General features: G+C 35.9%; 1 protein-coding gene across 3 annotated transcripts in view; it reads left to right on the plus strand.

Annotated features, from left to right (window-relative positions):
• LOC129577949 (pyrokinin-1 receptor-like) overlaps positions 1–19,609 on the plus strand; it is a 49,399-nt gene that overhangs the window by 22,978 nt on the left and 6,812 nt on the right. For all 3 annotated transcript variants that reach the window (XM_055465828.1, XM_055465827.1, XM_055465826.1), the window contains exons 3-6: positions 11,976–12,617; positions 12,712–12,798; positions 12,865–12,922; positions 12,997–13,496. In XM_055465828.1, coding sequence (XP_055321803.1) covers positions 12,404–12,617; positions 12,712–12,798; positions 12,865–12,922; positions 12,997–13,496 — 859 coding nt within the window. In that variant the 5' untranslated portion in view covers positions 11,976–12,403. The remainder of the gene's footprint in view (positions 1–11,975; positions 12,618–12,711; positions 12,799–12,864; positions 12,923–12,996; positions 13,497–19,609) is intronic.

The following is a 19,609-nucleotide window of genomic DNA, read 5'->3' on the forward strand; positions in this document are numbered from 1 at the left end:
TTTTGTAATAGGATGAACCTATTACTATTACTTTTCCTATTACATGTAATAGTAATAGTAATAGGTAATTTTTTTTACAAAAGTAATAGGAAAGTAATAGTAATAGGTGATCCTATTACAAAAGTAATAGTAATAGTAATAGGTAATAGGCATTACAATTTTTTACTTCTATACCTCATTGACACTTCCAGTCTACATCAAGCTCTGTTGCCGAATTAGGATGTTATTCGTCCAAACAAACAGTGATTTTGCCGGGAAATATTAATTCGGTTTTGTCAAATGTTCATAGCACTGAAAGCCCTAAGATTTAATCGTTGGTTTGTCGGATATTTTGTTAATATTTTGGCAGAGCTATGGAATTTGAACGTGAAGTGAAACTTAAATCTGTGCATTTCATCGGCACAATTTTTTTTCCGGATTTCATACCTCCAATATTCGGACAATTTGTCGTAAAATGTTCGTATTTTTCTATGCACACACGTAAATAAGTACTAGAAATTGAGGTTAAGTAATTTTTTTTCTGAATTCGCACCCGAAGTTTTTTTGCCAATAGGGAAATATTTTTTTTCTACATGTCAAAAAAAAAAATTTCGCCATTGGCAAAAAAACTTTGGGTGCGAATTCAGAAAAAAAATTACTTAACCTCAACTTCTAATACTTATTTACGTGTGTGTGGGTATGTGTTGTACTTTTCTGTATTAGAACATCATTTTGTTTGCTTAACAACTAGAACAACTCTCCTATTCACTTTGAACTTGACAACTGATATTGAGCGCAAACACTACCTAGATAGTCTAAGGCTAATGACAATACAATCAAGTAAACTCTCCGTTCTGTCAAACGTCATACTGAAGCATAACATACAGACATCACGAACTTGCCATCGGTTCTTTAGATGGCGCTTCGGTCAACCGAGTTCCAACCAAATACATATATCAGTATACGAAGCATTCCACTGTTGACAACTAGAAAGTTAATTTTGATAGTGAAAATCAAGTGCATAGGTCCATTTTTGGAGGGTTTCATTTTTCGGTAAATTGAACTCTGTCTTTGGGCTTTCAGTGGTATGAATATTTTTCAAGATGCACTAGAAGGTTAATAAAACGTTTCTTTTTTTGGCTGCTTCTATTTCATACGAAAGGAAATGATATATGGCACATGGTGTGCTCTCTCAGTTATATGATTAATGGCGTTTCGATTATGTTATTTTAAAAGTGAACACACGAATGGTTAAACTGTGAACATGTGCGGAGATGCGTGGAGTTGTGTTGAGATAGACGAGAACAGTTTCTAGAATATGTGTATTCATAGTAACCATTGCGTGTACACAGTTGTAGGCTTACGCTTTTATTGTATACTGTTTTCGTTCATATGCACACAACTCTACACAAGTCCGCATTCTTTCGATTATGTATAGAATCCTGGCTTGGCCGTATTTTTCATCGTCAAAACCTGCTTTATTGATGCGAATTGCCGTTGTATTATCATTGATAAATCACTTGGTTGGATAAAACGGCGTGTATTCGTTTGTTTGTGTGTATGTGTGTGTGTATCTGTGTGCGAAGCAGGAATAAAACGATATGAACTGGTTTTTGTTCTGAAATCTGTGTGCGTATGAATGGAAGTCGTGCATCTAATAATCATCATAAAAATGCATTTGCTGAATGCTTTAACTTTTTTTTATTGATGATAATTGCTGTATAAGTTTCCTTTCGAAGGTAGTCACTTAACTGATGAACAAAACTTGAATAGAAACACAAAATGATATCACAGGAGAACAAAGACGTTACTTCAGTTGACATTTTAAAGTGCTGAACTTGTTTTTTGTTTGTTACTTTATTTTTTCAAACTAATATCGATCTCAATTTTATTACAACGAACACGTTTTTGCATTTCTTCATTAAGACCAAATGTTTCACCTCATTTTCTCTTGAATACTCTGGAAAATTCGCAAAGGAATCAAGATCAAGTGTAAAGTATAAAATTAATTTAATGACATATTTCCGTTTATTTGGGGAATTATGCGCAAAGCAATAAGGTTCACTTTTTCATTAATCATTGGATTTGACGGGAAATAATTTCGTTCTGTTGATTTTAATCATTTTTATGAAATCAGCAATTGCATTAATACATTTACTGCACTGTACCCAAGTTAGTTGTGTCATTTAGAATTTGAAAATTGTTCCAATGTAGAAAACTTTCACACTAGCCGACCGTCGTTCCGCCAGTAAATCAATTTAAAAACTTTTCCCGAATCCCTGATTGGCATTCAAAAGTTTTGCTCTTCTCACAGGGAGTTAGCAAGACGTCCGTTATATGGTTTTTGACTTCCATTTCGAGGGGGAAGAGAGACGGATATATTCAACTGTGGCTCCTCCGTTCTTCTCTTTCTTCATTTTACTAACCGACCGGGACCAAAAATGCTGTGTATAATAATTAGATTTCTTGGCAAAAAGGTGTTAATCGAACACATATTTTGCCCTCAAACTTCCAAAAATACATTGACAGCGTCGGCTACTTTGAACATTCACTTGGGGCGGTTTATACACACTCAATATTATAGCGACATCTCTTATTAAAATAGCTTGTAGTAAATGCATTTATAGCATTTCCCTGTAGTTGCGATGTTGCCTATTAAGTTCCCTTGTAGTACTGACACATTCATGTTTGACACTTGTTAACTACATACCACAGGGGAATTTAATAGGTAACATCGCAACTACAGTGAAATGCTATGAATGCGTTTACTACAAGCTATTTTAATAATAGATGTCGCTATAATATTGAGTGTGTATAGAATTTGACGTGCTTTTCACCTTGCCAAACGCAAGATTAGTATCAATTTTTCCGGACCGGTCTTTTGTGAAACGTAGATTTGAATCCAAAACAAGGCTTTGAACATTAACGCATTGTGGCATTGTGGGATATTTTGGACAAAATTGCGAGTTGTTCTTTTTTTCATTTGCGTGATGTTCGGCGATTTAAATTTATTGCCAAATTAGCCAGAAGCAACATGGGCGCCATTTAATGAACATCCGATGTTCAACATCGAATACTTCATGTTGCGATACGGTTTCGGCTGCGTCTAATGATGTTCGAGATTCCACTGAATGATTTTGGTATTTTAGTGAAATTTGAAATGCTCTTGCGAAATCGCATCCTCTTTTTGCACAGATAATAGGATTCAGTACTTGATAATTTTGTCAAAATTGTTGTTACTTCATTTCGATTGGTTGTAAGCCGGTCGGTAACCATGCCATCCAGCTGAGGCACGTGCAAATCGACTTATTGTTTTGTTTTAGAGAAAATTTTCCATATTTTCTTGTGCTTTCACTCTCTTCCATGCAAAGCATGAACTAAGGATGGCATTTGCTACCACTTCAATTCTAAGTATCCAGAACGAAGGAAAAATTAAAAAAAGAAAGCTGAAAGGAAATACAGCGTGTAGGATTTGTCATGGGCTTTTCATTTTTTTTTTTAACCCCACACTGTACTTGCTCGCACTTCAGACGTATACACAAAACTCGTTAAATATGTATTATGTATTATACCGCGCGCGCTAATTTTTTCTAATAACAGCGTTGAACACGGAAAGGGGAACACGCAAGAGTGAGAGTGAGAGAGAAAGAGAAAGATAGGGAATAGAAAATGTGGCAGTAATGTGATATGTAGTTAATTTAAAAGGAAGCAAACAACCAACCAACCAACGCTGAAACGTTCCAAGTGCCAAGTGATTTGAAAATGCTGCCAGTTAAATGACATGGCTCCGTTGTTGCTGTTGTTGTAGTTAGTGAACCAGAAGGCGAACTCAAATGCACATTTGAATATGCTACATTATTATGAGTTATAATATCTCAAAAGAAACAAAAGCAACAACACACAATACACTTACACACATCAAAAAGAATGGCAAATGGCAAAAAACATAGCTCGCATACAGTTGTCATATGCATTTTATTATCATTGTTATTGTTATAACAAGTGCTGGGATGCTTCATCATATTCAGCGTTTGCATGGCATTTCGCGAAAATGATGGTCTCGCGCCGCTCTGTATTGCCCGTTACATCCGAGATGATAAACATTTATTGGGACTGTGTAAGAATTCCATGTTCAAATTTCACATAAATGGAAGCGCAAACGTGTCGTGTCTATTTTTTATTATTTCATTTTTTTTTTTCATTTGCTACTTCTTCTCTTCTCTTCGCCTTCCACCATAATTTCGTTGTTGCGCATCTTGCATTCGGGTGTATACATACATTGGGTAGAAGAATTCTAAAGACAAATGTGATTTCTTTTTACATAAATACATAACGAAAACGTCACGATCCCAAATATTCCACGGGATTTGTTTTTTTCCGTTATTGTGAATTCATAAATTCGTTACAAAGGCAACCCTTCTTCGAAATTGCACATTAATAACAATTGTTAGCGGTGCGAGCTGTGTTGACAAATACAAACAAAAAACAACAAAGAAAAATACAACGAAGAAAAAGAAAAAACACAACAAACTCTTTCGAAACTCATATGATTCATTCCTGCATGGTTTCGTTTGGTTTCAACGTTTGACGAGCCAATTCGAATGAGAATACATATTTTATGCCATTCCAATGCTTTTTTTTTATTTGTTTAACGCTTTTTATTGGGATTCATCGAACCTTATAGCTCAATGGGAACCTTTTTCGTCTATGAGATAAATAAACATTGTGGCGAAGAAAAGTGAAGTGCCAAAGTTGCGGGAGACACAAAGTTTCCATGCATGTGTCACAGAAAATTCAACTATACATGATTCCTTATTTAAGGCGCATGTGTTGGGACCTCGAAGTGGGAGACACAGTATGGCATTTTCATCTTCTTCACGTTCTCTGTTGGTTCATTCTCTATAACGCTTACTCGCATTGAACTTTAATAATGAAGTTGAGAACACAAGAGAGAGAGAGAGAGAGAGAGAGAGAGAGAGAGAGAGAGAGAGAGAAGCGGATGAAAAAAAGATAAAATCGAACGCATCTCCACAATGTTCATGGTTCAATGTAACATTTTAACATTTGTTAATTGGATTGTGGCTTTTCACATAATTTTCCTCAATTTTCATGGAGCACTTTCAATACAATGAATAAAGGTGAACGACGATGCATTGAATTCAAAGACGTTACTATCACCGAATTGCGGCGCAAATGAATTATTTTTACTACCTATTTAGATGTTCTTTGAGTGAAGAAGCAACTATACGCAAACCGCTTGATACTGAAATTGTAAAATATTTGCGATATCAAAAGCATTTATATGGAAGGTCCAAGGAGCAATCAATTTATTTGCAATCATCGATATTTTCCATTCAAATGATGGTATATTCAATGAGTTCTAAGGTTTGTTTGGATCGATTACGATTGATATTATTACTACAAAGAACGATGCTTGAATGATATGACATGAGCCACAAACGGTGCCTTATGTTGTCCGTCTCCAGTTGGTTTGACCTTTTGTGGTCGGTAGTTTTGTTTTGAATGTCTTTGTTTTATAGTTTGCTATAAAAATAGCAACTCATACCAGGCAAATAAGGATGTCGGTCGGTAGTGGCCGTCGAACACTTTCGAACGCTTGTTCGTTCGTTCGACATGGTTTTAAAAAAAGGTTTTGTTCGTTCGTTCGTTCGACAATTTAAAAAAAAATATTTTTTGTTTGTTCGTTCGTTCGACATTCATTTTGTTCGATGTTCGGTCCGAACAAAATTTTTTTACATTAGAAAATTCGATGCATTGATCAAATTTATAATGTAATCGTTAAAGCTCATGCTTTTATAAGCTTTTATTATAATTTTTCATAGTAATACCAAGTTTATTTGGGAGATTTCGAAATAAAAAAAAATTTGTTCGGACCCAACATCGAACAAAATGAATGTCGAACGAACGAACGAACGAACAAAAAAATATTTTTTCAAATTGTCGAACGAACGAACGGTCGGTCGGTCGGTCAGTCCAACAACTATGTTTTCATTTTCGACCAGATGCGTCATACATCTCGTATCACATTTTAGAATGATCCAAAGATGAAGTCATTGTGGTGTGTTCGGCAATACCGCCATGAACGAACCGTAAACGAAAGCTTATTTTTGTGAACGCGTCCTTTGCGACCGTGAAACATATAAATAGTAGAAAAAAGAAAAAAAAGAAAAGGAAAACAACATCATAATGCAAGGCAAAACAGGCAATTCCACTAGTGACCGTTTCCACTTCGTATACTGCATAAAACAACGGTTGGTCGGGCAATTCGTATTCTTAGCAGCATTTATTGGAATCAAATAAAAAGAAACTTAGATTACTCATTTTCCATTGACTGGCATCCGGGGAGCACATGTATACTTTTTTATTATTAAAAAAATATCGATAAAACATTTGATTGGGTAAGTGTTTCGAGAGTAAACGTGCAACATTTAATGGCCATTTTCAATGGAATAGCATCAAACCGATCGCACCATTACCCGGCGCAATTCAGACAATGTCAAGACAAAAGAGAAGTGAAACAGAGAGGGAGAGAGAGAGAGAGAGAGAGAGAGAGAGAGAGAGAGAGAGAGAGAGAGAGAGAAGGAAAATAACGGAAAATTCAGCAAGAATACATTTATGCGATTTATTGACATTTGCATTAATCGATCCAGAATCTGGATATGTACATTGTACGGATGGCGAGTTACAATCGATTGTCTGCTGAATACTTAATGCGAGTATAAGTCAGGTTCCGTGCCATTAATGTTCAGCATTCAAGGAAAAACGGAATGGAGATCAGAATAAAATTTCGGCTTTAAAATTGCTTTGTTTGTCTGGATTTTGTTGCAAAACAATAGAAATCACACAAAAAGCGTTCCAAATCCATAAATGCTCTTCGAGTTAATAACATTTTTATTTCAGTGCTTTTAATCGTTTTAATGGGTTCAATAAAATTGCAAAACGATAAAAGGAAAGTGATGTGATATGTTAGTCAGAAATTCAGGCGCATGGCACGTATCTATTGACTAGATCGAGAGGAGAGTATGTGAAAAAATTCTAATATATTTTGAAAGAGGAGAGTATGATTTCTGTTGATTTTATCTGCGTTAAAAGGAAGTATGTTGGCATCCCGTCTAGCCTCCGCGGTTTTTCACGGTTTCCGCGAAACTGACAAAAGATAACAACATGGTGTCTTCAGCAAAGTTGTAGTACTTGAGGTTTTCTTTAACATTGCTGAAGACATCTATCTCTTATCTCTTATCAGTTGCGCGCAAATCGCGCACATAAAAAAGCAAATTTTATATAGAACTTTTTTTTCTTATCATTTTTCGCGCTTTTCGTGGAGCTGCGAAGAGATAAGAGCTAACTGACTTCAGCAATGTTATAGAAGACCTCGAGTGCTACAACTTTGCCGAAGACACCAAGTTGTTATCTCTTATCAGTTCCGCGGAAACCGTGGAAAACCGCGAGGACCCGCCAAAAATGAACATACTCGCCTTTAACCATTTTTGAGTCGAAAGAAACTTACTCTTCTCTTTCACAACAAAGTCAGATGAACTTACTCTCCTCTCGATCTAGTCAATAGGTATGTCGTTCATAGTTCAAAGTACCGTTCACCCACAATATCACTTTCTTCGTCTGCATGCTTCGCAATTGCTTTTGTTTTATGCTCGCTTTGTTGTACTTTGAAAAATTCAATTACGGTTGCGATTTGACAATTCGCAGAATGTTTGGATACATTCAGTAGGCTCCAAGGGGCGATTCACGGGCAATTTCAAGTTCGAGTTTAGAATGTTATCTGTGAATTCAGTGAGTTACACTGAGTTTTTGCGAGTTTTATGTGCATTTATCCGAGTTTTATTAACTTTTTCAACTTTGGAGCTGTCAAAAATAGCGACATCATACGCGAATTTGGAGTAATGTATGAATAAATGCTGCAGCATAAATGGCATGATGCAGCATTTCATCAAAGAAATTCATGTTGAAATAGGGCGTAATAGGAAATATTGATTTAGGGAGATTTTTTAAATTGTAACGTTCTAGGGGGTAGACACGAAATAACACTAGAAGAAAACTAGCAAAAATTGAGCATACTTGAAGAATATTTGTGAAAAAAATTGAGTGATCTCTCTTCCATAAGAATAGCATTGTCAGTGGTTTTTATATGGACAAATTCTTCCATTTAAAATATACTGCCAATGCTTTGCTTATGGAGTTCAAATGTTTTGTTTACAAAAAGTACCGTTAATCCTTCCATAAGAAATGCATTGGCAATACTATACATATGGAAGAAGCAATGGTAGATACTAGAAATACTAGCAGAATATTTGCGTTTCTGCTTGTATACTAGAAAAACTAGAAGAAACTAAACGCATATTTGAACCGATTTGAACAAACTTGCTATTCTAGAAATTATATTCACATGTTCAGACATGTATTTTTTGTGTAATTGAAAAGATGCAATTTTTTGGAAGTTGATACTAGTGCGACCGAGTTCTTCGAGTTTGATGTGAGTTTTGCGAGTACGAGCATTCGTGAATCTCACCAAGGTAGGCTCGATTCCATTATATATTACATGTATTATCTGCGTACTTCACCATCATCACGGGTGCACACACGCTTTCTAGAAATTTTCTATTGCGCTATACCATGTCTTCTCTCTGTTTGCTTCCTCTCTCTCTCTCTCTCTCTCTCTCTCTCTCTTTCTTTCTCTCTCTCTATCTCTCTCCCAAACTCCGCATCAATTTGATTTCAACACAATAAATTTAATTTGCTTTATACGCTGCTTTTACACTTCGAATCTGATTTAAGATTACTCTTGTCATGCGTTCGATTCACAAAGTGCCGCAGTTTTTTGTGTGATACATACAAAAAGGAAAACCACAAATTCACTACTCCCAACCGAAAGAAATATAAATTGTTCGAATGAGATATTCGCACAACGAAAAAGAATTGCCTGTCATTTGTATAATTCCGCTTATTTATAATATTACGCATTCCGTGTGTGATTACGAGTGCTGATTCAATTCGCGTAGAAACTGCCACTCTCACATACAATACATCGTATTATTATATCGTCAAATCAGCAAATGACGAATAAGAAATTTCATTGCTTGTCTTTTAATTTCAATTTTGAGTCATTTCCATGTTATTTTTTTTAAGAAGAAGGAAAAAATCTTAAGCAATGTGCAAACATCTGTTGTGCTTGAAAATGGAAAAAAAACTCAAATAAGAAAACTCACGACATAAATTTTATTGTAGCTGCGGCGCTTCTTTTTCCTCCAAACCTCACACTGCTCTTTGCTTTCCAGTCAGCAAATTGTGAAAATAAATATATACTCCGTTTGTATAACTGGCATTTACCTGCGTCTTTCGTGGTCACATACTTTGCAATTCATTAAGAATGCAAATGAATTGTTATTCCGTTGCTCCGTATCCAACAAATGACGATGGTTTTCAAGATTTTTCCATCAAGTCTCATAATAAGTACCATATCTCTCCAGTTGAGTTATATCATCGCCAAGTTAAATACCGTAATGTTTGGTGTTTTTTTTTTCTCTCAATTTTATCACAATTCTTGGTTTCGTCCAAGGCAAAATTGAATTATTGTTCCATTTCCGAGTATTGCTTTTGAATAAGTTTGTTGAATCAACAAATATAATGTTGGTACACTCATTACATTTTATGTATATTCACAAAAGAGAATGATGAACAAGCTAATTACTGTAATTTGGCGCTCCCGACATATTATTTACAGAGTTCAAGCACCGTCTGACGGAGAAAATCAATGTGAAATGTTCTCATTCCAAGCAAGAAGATGTGAAATTCGGTTCGGTTCGGTTCCAATGGATAATAACAGGCACGGCTAAAATGGACCCAAAACGGAGAAATACTTCATGTATTTTGTTGACAATTGAAGCAAAGTATATCAATAGCGCCGCCTAACATGATGCGACGTTGGATGTGACGTTTGCACGAATCAACATCTCTGTGTACAACGCACACATAGACTCTTCGCATTCACACGAACGTACACATAAAGACTTTACTTTCACACAAACGTATAGTTACAGAAATTCGTGGTTGGCGGCGCTCCCAACAAAGTTTCCACAGCAGTTCTAAACGTCAAACATTGTTAAAGCATATGAGATAGCTACTGTTGAATGGACCAAATACAACAAACTGCCCCATCCTATTCCTTCTTTCTCTCTTTCTCTCTCTCTCTCTCTCTCTCTCTCTCTCTCTACCGCAAGGGGAACCAACTTCTTCAAGGGTAAAACAAAAAGTTCACATTAAATGTTTCAAGTTCGAATGGATGACGCGTACCTAATTATTATTATTGAAATAACTTTGATTTGGAAAAGATTTTTGAACGATGGCTCAATTTCCAATCGCTAGCTCAATACGAATTCCCGAGGAAATTTTTAGTATCGTGAATATCTGTCAGAAATGAATTAGAATGTACCAAAAGTTTTTATTAAAATTCAAAGAAACGGCGAAAGTTTAAATTCTTCACCATCCGCCGGCTATCTCAGGCTTTGATTTGCACAACAATCCATCCATCTTATTTGCAATGGAGAAAAATTCTTCTGTCAACGCGTGCGGCATATGTTTTTAAAATGAACTATTTTCACACATACAAAGTACATAGAACCAAGTGATGATAATGTTTGGTATGTTGAGCAGATAAAAGGATATAACCAGTTCAGAAGGAAACGGCACCGTGAAGTGTGTGCATTTGCTTGTATTCATACCGCAATCATCTTACGAAGATTAGCTAGGTGATGAGCTGTTGAAACAAAGTTACAACCAAAAAATATTTGAAGAAAAAAAACACTCGAGAACATTTTCATCCTTATCAAGCGCGTGGATGATAAGCTTTTGTTTATATTTCATTCATTTTCGCACGTTTTGTAAATACTTTTCTTTTTTATCGGGTTGGTGTTGTTTGTGTTCCTACTTCTGTTTCTGTTTCGGTACAAAAGGAAAACATTAAAGCCGGATTAAATGCTTCCCACAAATTCTTGGTTAATTAAACAAGCAAATCGAGCCCGCCTAATAATATCCATAACAAAGAAATGATTGGGTACATTTACCTGGAAATTAAAAAGCTCATTGCCGGTTTTATGATTTCATAGTGTGAATAATGCGTAGCGCAATCCATTGCCCGCAACGTGTACGCCTCTGTGTACAAAACCTTACGTTGAAGCGAATAACAAACACCATAACATTGCACACAATAAATAATATCTGTCTGATTGTGTCTCGGGGCGACACATTCGGTGTATTGTTTCTATTTGTGTTTTTTTTTCTCTCCGTCTATCTTCGCATAAAATATGAACCCTACTCTTCGTTTCACTGAATCACATAAACGATGTGTCATTTTCGAGTCATTGTGCATTCAGTCAAGCGTTTCAAAGTTTTTCCGATCATAAATTTATCGAATCGATGATGAAAACAAAACAGTCGAATTATCTTCGATGAGATATATTGTAGCTAGATAGCATGTTCACACTACAGATAACAGTACAACCCTTCCATTGGCAAAATTCGTTTTTTTTTCTACTCAAAATACAGAGCAAAAAAAAATGAAAATCTAACTTGATAATGTTTTATTGATGGGTGTCACATCGAATTGGTGAGTGAATGAGCTTTCATGCAAAACGGGTAAACAAACGACGGCAATTCACAACAGAAAAAAAAATGAATTTATCTATATTCAAATTTGATTTTAATGCGACCGGCAAATGACAGCCAGCATAGACATAGCTGATGTACGTATTTATACACTGTATGTTCGTTTTGATAGATTTTGCGCCAAGAAAAACACAATAATGCCCACACAAATCGATGCATTATTTTGCATGATATAAGCGATTTGATCAAATCGAAAATGTCTATCGGCAAATGCCAAGCAAATACACCGCAAGCTATAACGTACTAACCAACGAATAAATAAAATCACTCACATTTTGTTTTTCTTTCATTTGTTGTAGGTTTCCATATAGAGGCTTCTTCATAAGCTCGATTTTTTTTTTAATGAATTCATGGAGAAAAACGCCAGCTAATAAAATAAAATAAAAAAAAGGCGAAAAAGTTTGGCAAAAATATCGTAGCGGCGTCGATAGGAAAAGGAAAAATTTATTTACATCTGTGTATCTGAAGAAGAACAACGAGAAGAAGGACAAGAAGACGAAGAAGAAAAGGGGAAAACTTGGGTTTCGTTGAAAACGTTTCGCTGTGTTTACATTGGATGGAAATCATAAAAAGTGACGTGCCATCCACATCATTTCAACAAAGTCAATGACGACAACGTTTGGGTTCGTCACGCTACGAAGCAAAGCAGCAAAAAGATTTTCGATAGCTGTGCTCAGGCCAACGACAAACCAAATAAACAAATAGGCATCCAAGTAAACGAATTAAAATGGCGTTACCGTTTGATATCACAACTGTAGCTGATATCATAGTGAACGGAACCAATTTCAGCACAAATGAAAGCAGCAGCTCAATAATCAACACGGTAATCGTATCATCGACCGATTCATATGTTGACATTTTGCAGTTGTATGGCCCGAAACGCGACCCCTTGTACGTTGTGATTCCGATAACATGCGTTTACATGCTGATTTTTCTAACAGGTGTGTTGACCTGTTTTTGACATTTAACCATACATTCACTCCTGCTACCTTATGATTTTTGTATTTAATATGGATTTTGTGTATCATTTAACAGGTGTCGTCGGCAACATCAGCACGTGTATAGTTATATCAAAGAATAAATCCATGCACACCGCAACCAATTATTACCTATTTAGTTTGGGTAAAGATTAATTAACCGGATGATTTTATCAAAGACTTCTTACTTAAAAATCCAATTTCTTTCTAGCTATATCGGATTTTCTGTTGCTGGTTTCCGGTGTACCACAAGAAGTGTACGCGATATGGTCAGAAGCAATTACAATTTAATCAATAGATCGAAGTTTTAACACTTGATTATTTTTTTTCTTCATCCGAATAGGTCGCGGTATCCGTACGTATTTGGTGAAGTGTTCTGTGTAGTACGTGGTCTAATGGCTGAAACGGCTGCCAATGCAACCGTTCTAACAATCACATCATTCACCGTTGAACGATATTTGGCGATATGCCATCCATTTTTGCAGCACACAATGTCAAAACTATCGCGCGCTGTAAAACTTATAATCGGCGTTTGGGTGGTTTCGGTATGCTTAGCCATTCCACAGGCACTGCAGTTTGGTGTTATCACGGACGAAAACAACATCGATCATTGCACAATAAAACGTGTCATTGTTGAACACTCATTCGAACTATCGACACTGCTGTTTTTCCTAACGCCAATGACATTAATTACCGTTTTGTACATATTAATTGGATTGAAATTGCGCACATCGGGTCTAATGAAGCGTGAAAATGGCGTATCGATGCAACGGCGAGTTCATGTGAATTCGTGTCATCGGCAACAGGCGAGCATCGGAACAAGAAGAGTTCTCAAAATGCTGGGTGAGTTTCAATGAAATGTTTGTCACAGTATTTTACGCAACGGTAGGTGCATTTGTTTATTTATGTTATGTGTTCCCGCTATTTGAATATGTATATGAATTGAATGAAACAAAACATCAACATGTAATAATCGCACTGTGATAGACACATTGCTAATGGCTCTGCAATGCCAGTGATTAATTAACGAAGGTGGTGCATATTCATACATTGTGCTGACCTGAATAGACTTACAGCTGCACAGTTAATAATATATTATTATTTATACTATCGGTATTAACATCGCATGTTAATAATATATTAGTATGATAATAACGGTATTAACTGGTATTAACTAGTAAGTAATAGCGATATTAACAGGCGATGTTAATAACGTATCAGTTGTTAATACTGATAGTATGATCATACTATATTATTATGATTTTTATTATCAATACTGTGACGTCACTAAATTCCACGATTTTTCGCGTTTTCCGCGAAACTAATAAGAGATAGCGGTTTGGTGTCTTCGGCAATGTTGTAGTGCTCGTCGCGTTCTATAACTTTGCTCCAGACTGTTATCACTTATCTCTTATCAGTTGAGCACAAATCGAAACACAGCGCTATGACACTTTTCTTTTTCTTATCATTCCGGTGAACTGATAAGAGATAAATGATAACAATCCGAGGCAAAGTTGTAGGAGACCACGAGTACTACAATATTGCCGAAGACACTAAACCGTTATCTCTTATCATTTCCGTGGAAAATGCAAAACCGCGAAATGTCACCAAATTCCACGATTTTTCGCGTTTTCCGCGAAACTGATAAGAGATAGCGGTTTGGTGTCTTCGGCAATGTTGTAGTACTCGTCGCCCTTTATAACTTTGTCCCAGATTGTTATCACTTATCTCTTATCAGTTGGGCACGAATCGAAACACAGCGCTATGACACTTTTCTTTTTCTTATCATTCCGGTAAACTGATAAGAGATAAGTGATAACAATCCGAGGCAAAGTTGTAGAGGGCGACGAGTACTACAACATTGCCGAAGACACCGAACCGCTATCTCTTATCAGTATTGCGAAATTAGCCTTCCAGTTATCATATTATTAACAGCGATGTTAATAAATGTCATCAGATATGTTAATAATTATTAACATGGATGTTAATAAAATATTATCATGAAAATCATAATAATATAGTATGATCATACTATCGGTATTAATATCGCATGTTAATAATATATTAGTATGATAATAACGGTATTAACTGTTATTAACTAGTAAGTAATAGCGATATTAACAGGCGATGTTAATAACGTATCAGTTGTTAATACTGCCTAGTTAATAATATAGTATTAATAATAATTAATAATATATTATTAGCTATGCAGCTATAAATAGACTGGCCATTACGATAAACTTAATAAATGTCACATACGGCGTTTCTCGTACGGAATGGCTAGATCCGATGTGCACCTTTTGTATTAAAAATTTCAGTAAACTGAACCACACACTCAACGATTATAATTACATGTTTCACTGGCATTTTGATAAATACCAAAAAAAAATACTCTCTGTGTCACTAGAATTATTATCGATATTTGTATGACGCGATTTGCTGCATGCAAAATGTCACACGCTAAAAAATTACACATACATAGCAAATGAATACAGTCTGAAGAGATTATCGAAGTTACAGTAATAATTCCACTTCCACTTAATCTCCTCAACCAAACCAATTTGAATAAAATCGTTCGAGTTCATCATCTCTGCTTGCTCACAAATCCACGATAATTTAGCTACTAGTCGTTCATATCCTTAGCAAATGTACATTTTGCACCATGATGACCTTATTGCAATTTCTTTGAATTAGAGTAGGGATCTCGGCGCTTAAGGTTGATCCCATTCTGAATATGTTTTGAAAACACACCGATTCTATGCATTCTGTATAATGTTTGGAAAATTGTTGCGCTCGACAAATCAGATTATTTGCAATTTATGTTTCATCTATGCTTCATTATGATTCACAAATAGATACCAAAATGGTTGTGAAGTGATCTAAATGTCCATCTCTGTTTGCGGGTTTGTGTCAAAGACTACGTCAAACAGTGAACTTTTATTGGAAATTAAAACGAAAAAAAAAAAACTCAAAACTGAATGTATGAAAAGAAATGATGGCATCATTCCAAAGGGTAAACGCAGTTTTCTCTATCATTAACCATCACATTGAAGCAATTCACATTTATTTCAGAGTCGAAAATTCAGACGGTAAATATTTTTAATTGATACTCAGCAAAGCGCTGATGTTATGACCAGGATCTCAGTGAATGATGTGGCAAGTGGCAGAAACTAGTACGAACGATAGAAATAAGCACTATTTCTTAAAACCATTAAAATCGAGGGCAAAACGTTCGCTAACGCACCACAAATACATCGTATATATATTTAAATGAGTTCAACCTAGAGTTCAACATCACATTTTAAGCGAAAATATAAACAACAACAAAAAAAGCATTGCGAAAAGATATGCTGCATAATCGCTTTGATGATGTTTCCCTTTGTTAAAAATTTCATCTGTAGCATAGATGGCGCTATACGCCGCCTCACCTGCGACAATGTAACTATCATATAAGAGCAAATAATAAAGACAGTCGTTAACTAGCATTCAACGGGTACACACTCATTCATACTACATGGCGACAAGGGCGAAAGAACATAAGCGCGTGCGTAAGAAAAAATAAAAATCGCGAAAAAAATCCAAGTAATCGGATGAAATTAATTAAAATAATATACATCTAATGAAGCTGAGGTCACAGACTAGAAAGGAAAAAGTCGGCGATTTGCAAAAAACAGCCAAGAAAAGTAAAAATTTGTTGATTGAAGAAAGGAGAGAAAAAATTGGAACACGCACTGCGGAGAAAGGTTTGAAAGCAGTTTTGAAGAGAATAAAACCAAGCGACGTTGTTGTAAATCGCGTAGAAATCGAAGACTACAGAAAGGAAAAAAGAGAAAAAGAAAAAAGCAGAAAGGAAAGAAGAGAAAAAGAAAAAAGCCGAAAAATGACTGACCACATGTACATTAAACCCGTTGATCCATTGAAATTGGATGGAAATTTGAACGAGAATTGGAAGAAATTCAAACGCAACTACGACATTTTTGTGATTGCCATCGGAATGGGAGAGAAAACCGATCCAGTAAAAATCAACACATTTTTGAATGCAGTGGGTCCCGAAGCCGTCGAAATTTACGATACATTTGATATGACTGCCGTACAGAGAGCAACTTACAACGATGTAACGAAAGCATTTGCTGATTTTTGTGCCGCACGAAAAAACACCGTTTACGATAGGTACATGTTCTACAATCGAGACCAGAAAGAAGGAGAATCGTTTGATGCCTTTTTGATGGACATCAAATTGCTGGTGAAATCTTGCGAATTTAATCAAGCAACAAACGAAATGTTACGGGACAGAATCGTCATGGGCATTACCGATAAAAAATTACAAACGAAATTATTGGAATCAAATGACCTAACATACGATGCAGCCGTTGAAAAATGTCGTGGAGCAGAGGCAACAAAAGAGCACACCGAAAAAATGAGTAAAATTAAATCTCAAGAAGTCAACGAGTTGAAGGGAGACGGTGCACAGTCAACACAAACGTACAAACAACACAGTAAGAATACGAGACAAAGCAACAACAACAAGCACAGACAGAACGATAAGAGAGCAACCACGTGGCAAGGCAACACACAGTACCGTTCGAACGCGAGCCGAAACAGTGGCAACAGCAACAGCAGAGGTAGTAACAACAACAGTGAAAACAGCCGAAACAACACCAATCAATCCAAATGCAAACGATGCGGATACAATCACAATTTCAACGACAAATGTCCAGCTCAGGGAAAGACTTGCAATGTATGTTCTAAGCCCAATCATTTTGGAAGCGTTTGCAAATCGCGCAGCATAAATTCAATTGAATATGGCTTTGCAAACGATAACAACGATTTTTACATTGGGGCACTTGAACGAAATGTAACAAACACAGCCGGAGATGTGATTGCAACAAGGTGGTTGGAAAGAATTCGCATCAATGATCAACTCGTGGCATTTAAAATTGACACTGGTGCTGAAATGAATGTATTGCCGTTACACATTTTCAGACGATTGATGTTTGGTTCGAACGAGGGTTTGCGATTCACAAACATGACATTGAGAGCATTTGGTGGACAAACGATAAATCCAGAAGGTATGTGTTCATTGATTTGTTCCTTTAAAAATATGAATTTGAGAGTTGTTTTCGCCGTCGTTGATCTTGATGTGACCCCTATACTTGGTTTGGCGACATGCACAGCATTTGGCATCGTCAGCCCACCGCGCACACGCAACAACACAAACAGAATAAATCGATACAATTTTTGACTAGAGGCACTTTGCGCGAACATTGATAAATCGTACGTTTTCAAGCATTATTCAGAATTATTTGAGGGTCTGGGCACATTTGATGGTGAATATAGAATTTTGTTGAAAAAAGACGCTCAACCAGTAGCGCATGCACCAAGAAAGGTACCGCTCGCAATAAAAAGTAAATTAAAAATGAGATTAAATGAGTTAGAAAGGAATGGAGTAATTGAAAAGGCCGATGAACGAAGTGAATGGGTGCATCATCTAGTTACAGTAGAAAAGAAGGATTTAGAAAGATCGCTGAGATTATGTATCGACCCGTCTGAATTGAATAAACAAATATTGGATGAACAATCGTATATTCCCACATTTGAAGAATTTTCATCGAGTGTGAATGGAATTAAATATTTTTCCGTGTTGGATTTAAAAGATGGTTTTCATCAAGTGCGCTTAGCAGAGGAGTCGCGTAATTTGTGTACATTCGCTACACCATTTGGCAATTATCGATACATTAGAATGCCTTTTGGCATTAAAACGGGTCCGAAAGTATTTCAAAGAAAGAATTTTGCTAATTTTGGTGACATTAAAAATGTGCACGTGTATTTTGATGACATATTTATTGTGGGCAAAACAAAACAAGAGCATGACGAAGCATTGATTAAAGTTTTAGAAAGGGCTAGAGAAAAAAATGTAAGATTTAATGAAAAGAAAATGCAAATTGCAAGCGAGTCGGTGAAATATTTGGGCCATATATTTTCGTTAAATAAAATTGAGCCAGATCCAGAAAGGTTAGAAGGAATAAGAAAAATGACGAGCCCGAAAAATAAAAAAGACTTACAGACATTTATGGGTGTGATTAATTTTATGAGGCCATTTGTTGCGAATTTATCACAGAAAGCAACTGTGCTAAGGGAACTGCTAAAGAAGAATGTGATATTTAAATGGACAGAGTTGCACACAAAAATATTCAATGACATAAAAAATGACATTTTATCGGCAAATATTTTGGTGCCTTTTGATTCGACAAAAGAACTTGTTATACAGTGCGATGCGTCTCAAGATGGATTGGGTTGTTGTCTGTTACAGGACGGTAAACCAATTTCTTTTGCGTCAAGAAGTCTCTCACCAACTGAGCAAAACTATTCACAGATAGAAAAGGAGATGTTATCGATTGTATTTGCATGCACTAAATTTAATTATTTCACGTACGGTCGAAAAATTCGTGTTGTCAACGACCATAAACCATTGTTGGGCATCATGCAAAAAGACATACACAAAATCGTATCGGCAAAATTACAACGTATGCGCATTAAATTGTTAAATTATGATGTCAATCTTGAATATGCACCGGGAAAAACCATTCATTTAGCCGATTATTTGTCGAGATATATAAATATTAGTGACGATAGTGAAGAAGAGACAAGCATTACACACGCCATATTGTCAATAAATGTAAGCGATGAAAAGAAGAGAGAAATGCAGAAAGAGACAGAAAATGATGATGTACTAAGAAAGGTAAAAGAGTACTGTAAAAACGGATGGCCAAATGATAAGAAAAAATGCCCAGAGCCCCTCAGATTTTTGTTTAGATTGAAAAATGATATTATTTTGGAAGACGATTTGCTATTTTATAATGAACGTATCATTATACCAAAAAACATGCGAAAATTAATTTTGAAGAAGCTACATGAGCCACATTTTGGCATAACGAAAACGATTGAGAGAGCGAAGT

This window comes from Sitodiplosis mosellana, unplaced genomic scaffold (assembly GCF_009176505.1).
Source record: "Sitodiplosis mosellana isolate CC-2019 unplaced genomic scaffold, AAFC_SMos_1.0 Smas_scaffold_6226, whole genome shotgun sequence".
NCBI classification, from domain to species: Eukaryota; Metazoa; Arthropoda; class Insecta; order Diptera; family Cecidomyiidae; genus Sitodiplosis; species Sitodiplosis mosellana.